At 46.3% G+C, this 16,249-nt stretch overlaps 1 protein-coding gene across 3 annotated transcripts in view; it reads left to right on the forward strand.

Moving 5' to 3' along the window:
• Window positions 1-16,249, forward strand: part of LOC126497976 (sorting nexin-29) — a 356,924-nt gene that overhangs the window by 209,614 nt on the left and 131,061 nt on the right. For all 3 annotated transcript variants that reach the window (XM_050136295.1, XM_050136287.1, XM_050136280.1), the window contains exon 10: window positions 13,249-13,365. In XM_050136295.1, the coding sequence (XP_049992252.1) occupies window positions 13,249-13,365 (117 nt within the window). The remainder of the gene's footprint in view (window positions 1-13,248; window positions 13,366-16,249) is intronic.

Genomic DNA, 16,249 nt, shown 5'->3' on the forward strand with positions numbered 1-16,249 from the left:
CAGACAGAATACTGTATAATAAATAAATAAATAAATAAATAAATAAATAAATAAATCTTTAGCCGGGCGGTGGTGGCGCACGCCTTTAATCCCAGCACTCGGGAGGCAGAGGCAGATGGATCTCTGTGAGTTCGAGACCAGCCTGGTCTACAGGAGCTAGTTCCAGGACAGGCTCCAAAACCATAGAGAAACCCTGTCTCGAAAAACCAAAAAAAAAAAAAAAAAAAAGATTTCCCCAAGTAAGTTTGCTGTGACCCAATAGAAAAAATGTACAATGCTCTATGTTTTGTGTACCAGAGCATCCTGGACAGACAGGGCTGAGGGGCAGTAGCCCAGTCAGTTTTCTCTGTTTTGATATTTTCATGCTGCCCATGCTACCTGGATTCTTCATTGTCAGTGAGTGAGTTCTGAGCACTGATGGTGCCAGGTGCTGCTTGTGTGTGCCATGGACACAGTGTTGAACATACCCCCAGCTCTGGCCTGCACTAGGCCCTGCCTCCTGGGAGACAGACCTGTAGAAACAGCTAACAATGTGTAACTAGAGCTATTCTCTGGGAAGGTGGGAAGAGAACCTTCAGCCTTGACACTAGCAGCTGCCTAAGCCAGACTGAGCTGAGAGTTCGTGATCCAGATGGCTGGGAGTTGGGACAGCAAGCAGCATCAGGCACAGGCACAGGACTGGCCAGCTGACTATGGTAATGTATTTTCTGGCCTGTAGCCCAGCTGATATTTCTCCTTTTATTTCTTGAAAAGAAAAGGTGCTTCCATTGGGTATAGATCATCACTGGGTATAGATCATTCCCAGGGTGTAGATCATCGATTGGTATATATCATCCACTAGATGAGGATCTTTCCGTGGGTTTACATCATCACTAGTTGTAGATCATCCACTGGGTGCAGATCATTCCCTAGGTATAGATCTTTCCATGGGTGTAGATCATCACTGGTGTAGGCAGAGACTGCTTGTTCGTTCCTGGCTGCCCAGACCCAAAATAACCACACAAAACTATATTAATTGCCATACTGTTTGGTTGATAGCTTAAGTTTATTTCTAGCTAGCTCTTACATCTTAAATTAACCCACATCTATTATTCTGTATATTTCCACAAGGCTCGTGGTTTACAAGCAAGGTTCCAGGGCATGTCTGTCTCCTTTGGCAGCTACATGGTATCTCCTTGACTCTGCCTTCTTTTCTTCTCTATATTTCTGTTTGGATTTTCTGCCTTGCTCTATTCTGCTCTGTGATAGGCCCAGAGCAGCTTCTTTATTAACCAGTGGTAATAAAACATATTCATAGCATACAGAGGGGAACCCCACATCAACTGAATGTATATCATTCCCTGGGTGTAGATCATCACTGGGGGTAGATCATCACTGGGTATAGATCATCACTGGGGGTAGATCATCACTGGGTATAGATCATCACTGGGGGTAGATCATCACTGGGGGTAGATCATCACTGGAGGTAGATCATCACTGGGGGTAGATCATCACTGGGCACAGATCATCACTGGGTATAGATCATCACTGGGCACAGATCATCACTGGGCGCAGATCATCACTGGGCACAGATCATCACTGGGGGCAGATCATCACTGTGGATAGATCATCACTGTGGGTAGATCATCACTGGGTATAGATCGCCCATGGTTGAAGCAGCTTTGGAGTTCTGTTGATCGTCTATATTTAGCATTTAAATAATGCTTCTAGGTCAATTCCGTTTTTGTGGTTTTGTTTCCTGCTCTAAAGGCAGTAGAACCTGGGAGAATGGAGCCAAAACCAAGGTGGACTAAAGTCTCATGCATTAGACAGTTGGTCCTCTGAGGGTTAAGAAGAATCACCTGAGTGAAATGTACAGTCACAAGTCAAGTTGCACAATGCAATGACATGTTTTCACGGAGGCAGATAAGCAAATAACAGTAACCAGTTGTAATGAATAATTGGAGGCAAACTCACTCTTATCTGCTAGATTCAGGAGGGACATAGAAGCACAGCTGAAGAACAAATCTGTGCTTTTGAAGAAACTGAGGGCATAAGGCTCTTGTCTTGCTTTCTTGGAGTTTTCTTACAAGCACCCAAATCTCTTCACACAGACTCTATTCTTGGACCATGTTCTGACAGCTCCTCATTTTTTATTTTTTTAATAGCAGGATATCCATAGTTGTTTTGATTTGAGATGCAGATAAATCTAGTTTTCATTTGATGCATGACTATCCTATAAACAAGCAAATTATATTAGAAAGCCTTGCATGTAGTACTCTGTCACCAAGAACAGGGATTCAAACTATGTTCAGTACTACTGTTTACATTATTTTATTGATCAGAGAAATTTAGAGAATAGCTTGAAAAGTGACCCATGATTAGTAGTTTTGGTATCTTATAGAACATAAGTTCATATTTGGCTTTAATAGGAATACAAATGTTGTGATGTCCTGTATAAATAGGAAGTGATTTAAATCCCAAGGAAAAGTAATTAATTCATTCTCCAGATGGATGGATGAATCTTTATAGTCCCAAGGTCCATTCATAAACACAGAGTAGAGTAACCTCTCCCTTGGTGCACAGAGTCTGAACTTGGCAGATTTGACTTCTGGTGATATGGTTCACATTCTTTTGTCCTTTATTTGGAGGTTTTCTATCTTTCTGGTGATTTTTGCAGTCTCCTCACCCTCTGCCATTATCCTTTATGGCCCTGGGCTGGAGGAGCCATAAAGGAATACATACTGCTTCAGTGGGCCCATCTGCAATGGCAGATGCATACCCCTTCCAGTTTTCTTCTGGAGAAGTTAAAATATGGCAGGTTAATGTATCAGCTTGCTTCTTTCTATCTGCAATAAAACCAGAGATGTTAGAATATGCACATATGAGTCTTGCTGGAAATAATCCTTTGCAACATAAGCAGAATCTGAAATGATATTTAAGGGTTTATGAATTAACTGTAATAGAGGAATCAAAACAGCCAGCTCCACCTGTTCAGCTGAGGAAGCAGAAGTGTTAATAGACAGATGAGTAACTGGACTGCGAGTCCCTCCTATGCCCTTGGTTGAGCCAGCACAGACTGGTGAATAGATGGACTGCAAGTCCCTCCTGTACCCTTGGTTGAGCCAGCATAGACTGGTGAATAACTGGACTGTGAGTCCCTCCTATACTCTTGGTTGAGCCATCAGTAAAATCTGCCTGTGGAACGGGAGAAGGTTGGACAATTTCTGTAATCACAAATTCAGTTTGTATGAGAAAATCCCATAACGTAACAGTTGGATAATGATTTCCTACCCTTCCATAGTAATCTGTGAGTGGAATTTGAGAGTTCATAGAGTTCTCTAACATTCTAAAACTAAAATTAGTTAAGGGTAGTTAATAGAATATAGCAAGGATCAGATCCATATAACTGTTGACATCAGGTTCTCCCCTGATTTACTAATTGAGCAAGAAGACTAAGGTAAACAACATTTTGTAACCCTTATGTTATAAATAAATCTATTTCAAAGGTTTATCCTCCTGTGCCGTGATACTGTAGGAGACAATTTCGTGGGGAAAATAAGTACCTGTAAAGGCTGTGAAGGATCCACATGATACACAAATGCTTCTTTTAGTCTGGCTTCAAATAGCTGTAGTTCTTTTCTTGCCTCTCAAGATCATATGCAAGGGCTATCCAATGTCGCTTCCCTTTCTAGAGTCTTAAATGGGTTGGTTAGTGCATATAAACATTTTGATTTTGTTGAAATTGCACTGGAAATACCAAGCACAGCTCATGAGAGGAAGGAATTGCTAAACGAATCCATTTCCCTGCTGTGCCCTAGTTTGTCTAGGTTGTAAAGTTAGCTTTTTATAGGTTCTCCTAAGTCCTCATCATAACTGGAGAGAATTCAAGATTATATTGATTATCAAATTCATCACCTCATACTCCAGGGTCATTTTCAGGCAATGGAGGATACATATTTAAAGGGGCTCCAGTAAGGAAGCTAAGGGAACCATCATCAACTTTTTCCTCAACTGTGTATATGTGTGCACGCGCGTGTGTGCATCCTTTTTGCCTCTTTTACCCATTTTAAGGTTTGATCATCCAGTTTATATTCATGCAAGAAATTAGCCATATCTTCCTCATAATTAAAATCCTACTTAGACTCTTCCTTAAGCATTTTAATGACAATGCGAATTAATAACTAAGTGACCAGAGTGGGTCGGAGATCTTTCCTGCTTGTTTTTAAGCCTTTCAATATTCTTTTGGACTTGGTCTTCACTTCATCCTCTAAAGGTCCTTCTGGGAATCAGGAATCATACTTGTGATCCTTCTTTAAAAATAATGTGCAAGCTCACCATAAGGCACAGCCTTCCCTGGTTTCTGGCCCCTATGCTCACTTAACCTCCTTCCGGGAGGGTCCCCGCTCTCTTCCCTCATAGCCGACTTCAGGGGAGTGGTTTGTGGCGGAGCTTGTTTACCACTTTAACTGGCAGTTGGGCCTGGGAGAAGGGAACCTGAAAATAGGGTGGACTAAAGGCGCATGCAATGGCCGTTCTATTCAGAGCATCAGACAGTGTGTCCTCTGAGGGTAAGGAAGAGTCACCTGAGTGAAGTGTACAAGGACAGAATGCACATGACAAAAGCACGTTTTTCTATAGAGGCATTAGATAACAACAGCTGAAATGGACCCCCTCCTATCTGGGAGAAGCATGAAAACACATTCCAAGAACAGTTCTGTGTTCTGAAGAAGCTGAGGTCACAAGACTCTTGTTCTTACAAGCTCTCCGACTATTCTTGGACCATGTTCCAACACTGTGCATATTCATTGACTGCCTTGAGTCCACACACATAACAGCTGCTCTTGGGTATAGGACGCCGTCTGCACATGGTCCCAGATTCAGACCCGGGCATCTGCCTTTAAACCCATGTTGTCTCATTGTGAAACCATCCCATCTCGTCTTTCCCATGTGAGGATCATGGAGCCTGAGGAACTGAGAAATGTGGCTGTTGCCTGCACTAGAGCTGTAGAAGGGGAACTGTGCTCCTGTCTCTGGAGCTTTAGTTCAGTGTGAGCTAACAACAGCTCTGCCATGTAACTGTGCACATGGTGCCGTCAGGCACGCAGCATGTGACTGTCAGATAGTCTTCCAGCTCCCAGGTAATCTCTGAGGCAGTGTCCCATGCCACGGCTTATACTCAAGTGTGGTGTGCACCCCTGCTCTTACATACCGGTGCTTGTATTCACAAATGACACCATACACAAATAGACCTGCCCCTCCCCTGCAGGGGTGAGGCCTTGTTCCCCTTAGTGGGTTCCTGTCAGGTTTACGTGAGCATTGTTTAGTATGAGAATGGGAATCTCAAGAGAGAAAAGCAGTTTTGATGTTCATAAAAGTTAATGTTTTTCATTTGCTGTCCCTCCTTTGAAACTTAGACCTAATTTATTGAGCCATGGTTGAAATATTCAGGAGGCCTCTGTTATTCCTTCCAAAGGAATATGATTGAAAATGCACAGCAGCCTTTGCTGATTTCTGGAAGACTGTCTAATCTGACAAAGAGCCACATAATTTAAAGTTTGCTTCTTTTTATAAAGAGCCAGAGCTTTCCAGCATCCTGCAAAATTAATGTGGAAGCAGCACTCAAGGGTGAAATGTTTTCTGGAGAAGCCTTGGAACCCAGGAGCATCTTATGTAACATGCAGGCCTGGCAACTCATTCCCTGAAAAATAATCAGCTGCCCTTGGGTCTGGCTGCTGTGAAGTCATCCTTTACCTGGCTTAAAACCATGCCTGATGGGATGGGAGTGGGTAGGAGGCATGCTGGGGAGTGCCGTGGAGTTTTAAATCTATGTCTATAGGGCAGCCATTGTTCTGCTCTCAAACCTCAGCTTATTGTCACTTCCCTTGGACCCTTCCCATGAATCCATAAAGGTGGGTACCTCTTTTCAGTGCTTCCAGAGGCCTCAGAGCTTCTGCCGTGCCCTTGGCCACATTGTATGCCAGTATTTCAAGTTAGGTTCTGATCATCTGATACCCAGACCAACAGTTAGCATACATTGACTTAGTGGATGTGTTTTGAATGAAGACTCATGAATTTGTAGCTGAATATGTGAATGATGAGATGGTCTCAGGATGGAGCACATTACCCTTCAAGAGGGCGGATGTGAAGATGTTCTGGGTCTGCCTCTGTGAACTTGTTCCCACACCTGTTAAAATGAATCTAGAATGTAGATGCCAAAGAGAGAACAGCGTGGCTGCTTCCTAAAGCCCACCCTGGATGTTCAGTTCCCTCCTCCGCTTAAAGTCTTTAGACAGCATTGACAAATGTGATGAAATGGCATCAGCAGTTGGCCTCAGAGTAACAGGGGTGAGGATGGGCTCAGCCTTGGGCTGGAGGGGACTGGAAACATCTCCATGATTCAAAGTTTAGAAGACCTTCAATAGTATCCTGTTAATTTCTCTGGGCTGATACTGAAGCAATGAGGCGGCAAGTGGGAAGAAGAGTAGGGTACGTTCCAGTTAAGGTGAGGGTTGCTGCCAACCAGGTGAGAAGGGCCCTGCATTCCCCGTCATCTATGCATCCCTCTGCAGCCTTCCCCATTTAGCAAAGCTCTACTCAAATTGCAGTTTGTTTCTAAGTTTTATCTACCCACCGGCCCACCCATCCACCCATCTGTCCATCTGTCCATTCGTCTATCCATCCATCCTCTCCTAAGTGACCCCTCAGTAATAAAAGCTGCTGGTTTTGTAGCATTCACTCTATGTTGAACGTGACAGGCTCAACAGAGGCTATTGTGAGCATAAGAAATTCTTAGGTAGCAGTCCCTGGCGCCTGGGTTCTGAGGTCTCAGACATTATACCGGGTGCTAGTGCTGCTCCTGTTTTACAGGACAGAGAACCGACGTCTCTGGCCATAAAGGGATTGCTGCAATAGCAGACACCAAGACCATGATTGTGTCACACAAAGCTCCCATAGGATACACGAGTAGGGCTGGGTAGCATCACACAAAGTAGACAGTGCACCTCCTGGTCTGTTCTCAGCCCTGATACAGAACACAGTGGTCGCCCAGCCACATGGGTCTTACTTATGATTGCTTCTGATGACTCTAAGCCCTTGCAAAGTGTATTCTCACTGGAACAGTTACAGGAGGGCCAGTGGAGGGAAAGGGGGCACCCCTCTATTAATTCAGCACACACTTTACCTGGTTCCACACAATAGTGGTAATTAGAACCCATTACAAGCATAAAACACCACATTCAGCCAGTCCTGTGAAAATGGGTCAAGAATTACTTTAAAAGCCTTGTCGGGACTCTCTTTCGAAAGCGCTGCCAACTGTTCTAGGCTTGCTCACAAAGGGCAGCTATTGATTTCTAAGGATCCTGGGATGGTTGGCAGCTCTGTGGGGCCTCACCTCCTTCCCAGCACAGAAAGCCTTTTCCAGCCTGAGAAGCAGTGGCGGCGGCGGCGGAGGAGGGGAGAGGCAGGACTGCCATCAGATTGTAAATGCTCTCTGGGTATCTGCCTCAGCCAGGTCCAGCACCATGATGTTCTTTCTTTCCTTTTTTTTTTTTTTTGGTTTTTCGAGACAGGGTTTCTCTGTGGTTTTGGAGCCTGTCCTGGAACTAGCTCTTGTAGACCAGGCTGGTCTCGAACTCATAGAGATCCGCCTGCCTCTGCCTCCCGAGTGCTGGGATTAAAGGTGTGCGCCACCACTCCCCGGCTACCATGCCGTCCTTTAACTGGCTCATCCACTCAGTGGCTGACATGTTAGTTCCTGGCCGCTTAGCCCTGAGATAATCACACAGAAACTGTGTAAATTAAATCACTGCTTGGCCCATTAGCTCTAGCTTCTTATTGGGTAACTCTTACATATTAATTTAACCCATTTCTGTTAATCTGTGTATTGCCGCATGGCTGTGGCTTACCAGCTAAAGTTCCGGTGTGTCTGTCTCTGGCAGGGCTACATGGCTTCTTTCTGACTTAGCCTTCCTTCTCCCAGCATTCAGTTTAGTTGCCCCGCCCCCACACCTAGCTCTGTTCCCCTATAGCTCTGCTATAGGCCCAAAGCAGTTCCTTTATTAACCAATGATAGTCACAGCATACAGAGGGGAAGCCCACATCAAAGCTCATTCATGACATTTAGCTCATCCTAAAGATTAAAGGCTCCACAGAATATATATTAAGCATCTTTCAGGCTCTGTTTAAGCACCATGCTTCAGCTGGGGGCTTGGGGTCAGAGGGTGCTATGGTGCTTGTCCAGGTTGAAGCATGGTTTGGCAGTGGGTGGAGGTGAAGAGCAGACCTGAGAGATTGAGGGCATTGGTTCTACAGAGCCAGCGTACTGCTGTATGACACTGCTGGATGTCTGTCTGATGGTGGCAACAGCCAGCAGTTAGGAAGCCTCCCCCATGCCCTGTAGCTTTCTGGAACATTAACTGAGTAACACCTTTCAGGCCTTCTGAAGTTTGTGTTATTTCACGTTTTACAGACGAGAAACTTAACCCTAATGAGGAGAAAGTAAACTGCCCAAGGTCACAGCTAGGAGGGGACAGGTGGCTCTAGATTGGAGCTGTGGGAATTGGAATCTGCCATGCTTTGGGTTGTACCAGCAGTTTGGGAAGATGGTCCTGTGCCTATTGTGGCTGCATAGAACATCTTGCATTCTTTTGAGGCAATGGCCCTGAACTCAGAGCAGGGCTGTATCCTGGTTGCTGTCTTTCTCTTGATTTCTTTTTTCTTCCAGAAACCATGAGGAAGATAATCAGCATTAACTGCTGTTTTAATATTGTTTCTGGGTTCCTGGACATTGTTCACTGGCAGGAATTGGTGTCCTCTGGGCTGAAAAGAGAGACTGCTTGTCACCTTTTCATGAGGCTGACTTGTGATTACCTGCATGGCTGTATCATGAAGTGTGAGGGTCAAAACTGGGGACTTGGTGGCAGCAGTTCTGACAGGGTAATGACAGTTATTGACACCTGTGTTTCAGAGGCCTCAGTTTGTCAGGTAAACTGTAAAGCTCATGCTAGGTCCCCCCATTTCAAATGGGATTTTAGAGGTCATAAATCTGCATTTCTCAGAATGGTACCTACCAGGTAACTATGATCAGCTGGGTCCATGCAGGAAAAACCTACCCTCCTTACCACAAAAGAGACTGGCTTCTGACTACACTGCAGATATTTGGACACAGATTACTGCTAAGGCTGCCAAAATGTGGGTTCATGTCTCTGCTCTGCCTCGACTGACCCTGACAGCTTATCTATCATGAATGGTTGCACCCTGTTGGAAGGCCCACTGGACTCCTGTAGTCTCTAAGAAGCTGTGTGTATGCATACAATAGGGTAGCTAGTATTGGCTGGGTTTTTAAGTAGGCAGGTGTCATGCACTCTTCATGGAGAAATCAAGGGCTCTCCCAACAGCTACGACAGACAGACCCAGAAGGCAGTGCAAATACCACTTCATAGATAGATCTCGAGACATCTGAGCCTATGCTCTCGTTTCTTATGAGAAGAGCTTCAGTTGCTACTGAAATTTGGGGCTTGTGTTGTCCTTTCTTAATCAAGAGGCCTCTTTTGTCACCTGAAGGAGGGCAAGCATGATTTACTTGAATGGGACTAGATAGAGAACATTCTAGTATGAAAGGAAATGCCAGAGGCATTTTTATTACATTTATAACCCTTTGTGATTTGGAAGGCAATTATGGTAACTCTGGGATCCTCACAAATTTAAAAGCTCTCTCATACCCCAGATCCATTATATTTGAAGGTCGTTGTCCTGATTCTCTAGCTTGAAGGAAACACTCAGCTTGCTGACGCTCTGAAAGTATCATCTTCCAGGAAGCTCTCGTCTTTCCTTCAAAACACAACCATGATTCATCTGGCCAAACATCAAAGGAGACAGTTATGTGTTCCTCCTGCCATCCTACCTCAGCACTTACCATGATGCCAGCAGCCAGTTAACAATATGGCAGTCTCGCTTTGAGCAGCCTTTAGCCTCCAGAGTGTGTTCCAGTTCCTTCTGTGGCATTCTCCCATTTAACTTCTCCGGGCCTTCTTCTCTGGCCCCTACTCCATGTCTCTTGGCCTGTCATGCAAAGGGTCTCACTGGGTGTTTACCCTGCCTCAGTCCTACTGCCATTCTGTGAGCTGGCATCACCTCACTTCTTCACTGTGGCCAAATAGCTGAGCGTCTGCATCTCAGTTTTGCAATGCTTGGCCTCAGGTGCATAGGCCCCTCTGTCTGTCTACAGGGTGACTTCTACAGCTCAGCATGACTGTCAGGCCCAGCCATGTTACAAGGAGCGAGAATGAGAAGGGGAGTGAGGGAGAGAGTGTGGATTTTATCGTGGGGCTGGACATTGGGTGTCTCAGAGAGCAGGTGAGAATGTGATGTGTCTATGAGAGGGACATGGTGTCCGCTTGAGGGGAGTGGGTTGGAGGGCATCTCTTCTCTTAAGCCCAGTCTGTGGTAAAGAAGGTGCCATCCCCAAGCCACAGGTCCAGGAGATGGTGATTTCATGGCCTACTGTTAGTAACAGTGGGGTCTGTTTGTGACTCATCTCTCTTTTGAGGTCCTCTGAGTTCTGATGTTGTTTCTAACTATTTGGGAAGAGTTATTTGAGAAGCAGGGAGCTCACATGGCCCACACAGAATGTGAACTGTTTGAGTGCTTGTGTGTAGGAATAAGCTCTCGAAAACTCAAAGTGAAATCAGCCTGGTAGCAATGAAGACCTAGCTTCACAGTGAGATTATTCCAGTCAAGTGTTGTCTCCTTGGTCCCATTGGCAAGCCTTGTCAGGTCTGGTCAATCATTGTTGTGGCACAAAATGGGGGCAGGGTTTTGACAGCTCACAGTGAACACCCTGGAGCCCTGCTGGTTTGATACTGTAAGCATTTGTGGAATAGTGTTGTAGCGCTGACTCCTACAGTAAACCCAACAAAACCGTGGAACTCCTCCTTGCAGGAGGAAATGGCCGCAGCACCTGTTTGAAGCCCACATTTTGTGGGAGCACCGTAGGAGGTCCATCAGCACCAAGGCTGCAGCTGTGGACTTCCTGCTTGTCTTGAGGAAGGCTGGAAGGTCACATGACCTCCATGGGGAGGGTCTTTAGGTGTTGTTGGTGATACTGTGTGTGTGTGTTGAATATGAGATAACTTAAGTTTTGTGAAGAATAAGTGGGGAAAACTGATCTTTGGTTTCTGCAAGCACAGGGATGCTGAAAGGCACAGTGGCCCACCACTTCATTAATGCTTTCTTTGGTGCCATTTGGACTTAACGTTTCATATCCTTGGTGAGATTGGCAAGGCTCACTGACTGCACAGTCATGTGTCTCTTGGCATTTCAACTCCTTAACGGACTTAGTTAAAGAATGCCGTCCTTTCTCTCTGAAGAAGGGAAGAATGCTCATTACTAAGAAGCTCACATAAGAGAGGAGAAAGAATGGCAAGAAACCTCCTTGGACTTAAGACTAATTTATATTTTACTTTGTCATAAGTGGTGGGGCTTCCTTTTGTTCCTTGAGGTGAGACTCAGGATAGTGTCCTCCCAGCCCTCCATGGAAGCTTCTGCCTGTGTCCTTCCCTCCTCTGGTACTCTGGCAGTATCTTCTATATATCATGTTGGATTCTTGTGTCAAATAGCCTGGTGTTACTATATGTATCTAAGCAGGTAGTAAATGCTATGTGAGTTCAGGGCATGGGAGGACTCTGTTAGGAGGCAGCAACCAGGCTGGGTGAGGCTGCGTGTACAGGGGTCTTCCTGCAGGGCTCAGGGATAGCGTTTTGGCCAGCTCATGTGCGGGCTGGTGTAGTTGTAGGATCCTAGCATGCAGCAGAACTCTGATGTTCCCTCCTTCACAGCCTAGAGCAGGCCCTCGAAGCTCCTGAATGCTAGTTCTCTCTCTGGAAGGTGGGACCAATACACAAGCCTCTCAGAGCTTTTGCCAAGAAGCTCACAGAGAGCATGGAAAAGATTTGTTCTGATGTGGAGACAGTGGTGGCTGCAACAGCGGTGCTGCTGAGTGTGTGTCACCGTGGTTACAGTGGTGCTGCTGAGGGTGTGTACCATGGTTACAGTGGTGCTGCTGAATGTGTGTCACCGTGGTTACAGCCGTGCTGCTGAGTGTGTGTGTGAAGGTGGTTACAACCGTGCTGCCGAGTGTGTGTCACCGTGGTTACAGTGGTGCTGCTGAGGGTGTGTCACCATGGTTACAGTGGTGCTGCTGAGTGTGTGTCACCATGGTTACAGTGGTGCTGCTGAGTGTGTGTCACCATGGTTACAGTGGTGCTGCTGAGTGTGTGTCACCATGGTTACAGTGGTGCTGCTGAGGGTGTGTCACCATGGTTACAGTGGTGCTGCTGAGTGTGTGTCACCATGGTTACAGTGGTGCTGCTGAGTGTGTGTCACCATGGTTACAGTGGTGCTGCTGAGTGTGTGTCACCATGGTTACAGTGGTGCTGCTGAGTGTGTGTCACCATGGTTACAGTGGTGCTGCTGAGTGTGTGTCACCATGGTTACAGTGGTGCTGCTGAGTGTGTGTCACCATGGTTACAGTGGTGCTGCTGAGTGTGTGTCACCATGGTTACAGTGGTGCTGCTGAGGGTGTGTCACCATGGTTACAGTGGTGCTGCTGAGGGTGTGTCACCGTGGTTACAGTGGTGCTGCTGAGGGTGTGTCCCATGGTTACAGTGTTGCTGCTGAGTGTGTGTCACCATGGTTACAGTGTTGCTGCTGAGTGTGTGTCACCATGGTTACAATGGTGCTGCTGAGTGTGTGTCACCATGGTTACAGTGGTGCTGCTGAGTGTGTGTCACCATGGTTTCAGTGGTGCTGCTGAGTGTGTGTCACCGTGGTTAGGAAAGAACCTGTTTCCCTTTTCTCACTTGAAACCAAGGACTCACTGAGTAGAATGGCATGTATTCCATTGCACCTCTAGCTGGGGCATCATAATTATTAATTTATCTTTGCACTGCTAGTGTTGAACCTACTCTACCACTGAGTTACACCTCCGGCCCCAGCAGAAACTTTCTTGACAATCAAAACTCTGAATACAAAACAAACCAACCCTTGGTAGAAAAGTGTTGTTAAGGTTTGGAGACGGTCCAGCACTGTTACTTTGGACCATAAACTCACCCAGTTCACAGAGGGTTGCCTGCTGCTGGGCACACCACACTTTGGTCTCCAGCTGATGTCTTGCTGCATCTTGCCAGGAAGGAGGCTGCAGAGAAGCAGGAGCTCAGTGTGGACAAGGGCTGCTCCTGAGCCTGACAGTGTCCTTCCTGTCTGTTTCAGGTGGCTGAGATGCATGGGGAGCTGATTGAGTTCAACGAGCGTCTACACCGGGCCCTGGTGGCCAAAGAAGCCCTGGTGTCCCAGATGAGGCAAGAGCTGATCGACCTCCGAGGTCCTGTAAGTGCTCCCCACCCCACCAGGCAGGTCCTTGCCCTGTCATCTGCCTCTGCCCGCCCTCACTGTGGGCACCAGGCCTCTGTGACTCAGTCTTACTGCTGCTTCAGTTCATTCCTGATGGTGTCAGTGATGCAGGAAAGTGCAGGCATGGAATGAAAGAGGTCGTCCTCGCACCGTGCAGAGTATGCTCTCTCCAGCCTTTCCATGTCCACGTGTGCTGGGCAGAAGACACATGCCATGTCCATCCAGAGTGCATGTCTGTGATCTGCCATGTGGACAGATTTCCAGTCAGGAAGCAGGGTTGGTTTTGTGTCTTGTACCCATGTGGTCTGCTGGTACAGATAGATCTCTTTGTTGCTTCTTTTTGCTTGGCTTTGTTCAGTAGTTTGGTTTGAGGAGCATCCCGTATAGGCTGAGTTATAGGCCTTTCCACCCACTCTGTTGATATTCTTGTAATTGTTTGTTGTGGGGCCAAGCTGGGAATTCTGGAATTCCATAGGAGGTAGTAATTTCATCTCCCACAGGCACCCCAGGTTTAGAACTGCTCATTGAGTCATTTCCTTGGCCCCATCATTCTGTTTCTGATGAAACACAGCCTAGCATCAGTCATGTCCTTTAGACATTCACTTGTTTCCTGTATCATATCATTGCGGGCTATGATGTAGGAATTTGGATGCTGGTCCTTCCATGCGTGCACATCATAACATCATCTTTATTTAAAATATTTCTGTGCAGAACTCTGTGTTCCAAGGATCAGCAGGTAAGTGGTATGCACTCTTAAGTGTCCTTTCCCCAGGCTCAACTTTCACCAGCCGTAGCCAGTTCCACTTCAATTTACCATGTCCTGTTTCCTCTTTTGTGTATGGGAGTCAAATACTAAGTACTAGTTAATCTTTGGACATCACTATATATGTCTAAAAGTAAAAATACAAATGTCATACCCTTCTTACTCCTTACCTCCACTAAATCCTTTACTGCAGCAAATATTAGTGTCCAAATGTCCAACTGTCTCAATTTTAAAATCTGTGATACACATGAGGCTCAGACATTGTAATTTATTGTCTCTTAGGTTTCTTTCTCATAACGTAACAGTGATGGTAAGATATCGCTAAATGATCCCAACCATTTTAGGCCGACATTTCAGTAGTGTTGTGCAGACATCCTAGCAGTTTGTCTCTGGAGATTGGTCATCCTCTCTACTAGAAATAAAATGTTAACCCTTTCTTCTTTTGTCAGCCTTCCTCATCCACCATGCTGCCTTTGGGACTGTCTATTGGGTCCTTCCTTGTTTGTCTCTCTTTCCCCTGCAGTTAGTTTACAGAGAACACTGGCTTTCCGTCTTGGACTTTTACCCTTGAGTTGATTTGATAGCATCTCTAGGTAGAGCTGTTTGGCACGCTCCTCCTGTTTCTGTTTTCCTTAAGCTAGCATCTGGGTCTAGATACTTGGGATCAGTTTCATTTCACTGATGGCGTAGCTCTGGTTGAACTGTTTCCTGTCGGCAGTCCCACAAACTCTGCTGTCTCTCTTGGTGATGGCAGAGCCATCTGTTGTTATCCCCTAGGTCAGTTACCTTGCTTTGCCCTCAGGTCAGTGGCTCCTCCTGTTGATGCCTTTGTAGCCCTGTGACCAGGGAAAGGCAGTGAGTCGTGAGTCCAGATGCCGAGATGCTGACCTCTGTCTCCTGTGAACAGGGCAGGTCTTCATGATGATCCTACTTCTGTGGCTCTGAGTGTTCCAGACTTTCAGGGCTGACTGCAGAGAGGACATGGCCGACAGGAAATGAGCAGTGGCTCATTTTAGCCAAGGGTCAATCTGAACCTGGGTGGTGGCCTTAGTGCTGGAAGAGCATTTGGTGTCCACTGTCGATGAGGCTGCTAGTACAGAGAGCAGCTTCTGTCTCATTCTCATGTGAAGGATGAAGGCCGTTAGCCTCCTGTACAGATGGTGAAGCTGGCAGCAACTGAGTGGTTGTCACTGTCTACGTGTGATGTGCTGCCTTTGAGCATGAGTGTCGTTTTCATCCCCTCCCTACCTCACTGTTACCAGTTGTACGCCTCTTCCAACAGAAGAAGAAACAGGCTAGAAGTGGAATGGCTTCCCCAATGTCCTCAGTGCGAAGCGACAGAGCCAAGTCTGGCTTTAGAAAATGGCTTTTATTTATTAGTTAAAAATGCCAACCTTTTTAGACTTGTCCAAAAAGTCTTATTTTACCATATGAGTTGCTTTTTATGTCACCAGGGAATGGGCTAGGGAGATCGCTCAGTGGTTACCAGCACTTGTTCTCTCAGAGGACCCAGATTATATTCCCAGCACCCACATGGTGGCTACAAACATCTGTAGCTCCAGGTCCAGGGAACCCGATGCCTTTTGATCTTTGAGGGCACCAGACATGCATATAGTGCACTTACAAGCATTTAGGCAAACACTCATGTAAATTAAAATAAATCTAAAAAGAACTTGGATGAAGCAACCAAAAGGAGCAAAGCTTTATTAGCTCACAGGTCAAGGGGACATGACCCATCATGGTGGCACAGGAGAGGTTTGTGACTGTGGGAGTGAGTTTGAAATGGCTGCTTACGTAGCATGGATGGTCAGGAAGGAGAGAGGCTCCCACCCCCACCCAGTCACCTACTTCCTCCTGCTAAACTCCGTCTAGTCCCACAGCCTCCCAAATAGCCAGCGACCAAATGCTTCCACACACTACAGGCGATTTCACAGTCTTGATATGCAGGCAGGAGGTTCGATCTCTACAGCCACATAAAAAGCTGATGTGGCAGCTTGTGTCTGGAATCTTAGCTGTGGGGACACAGAGACGGTGCCCAGCAATAAGTTCCAGGTTTAAATACATAGGAAAATCCCTGATACTGAGTTCTGATCTCTC

Source organism: Alexandromys fortis, unplaced genomic scaffold, assembly GCF_014885135.2.
Source record: "Alexandromys fortis isolate MF-2015 unplaced genomic scaffold, M_Fortis_MF-2015_v1.1 scaffold_29, whole genome shotgun sequence".
Lineage (NCBI taxonomy): Eukaryota > Metazoa > Chordata > Mammalia > Rodentia > Cricetidae > Alexandromys > Alexandromys fortis.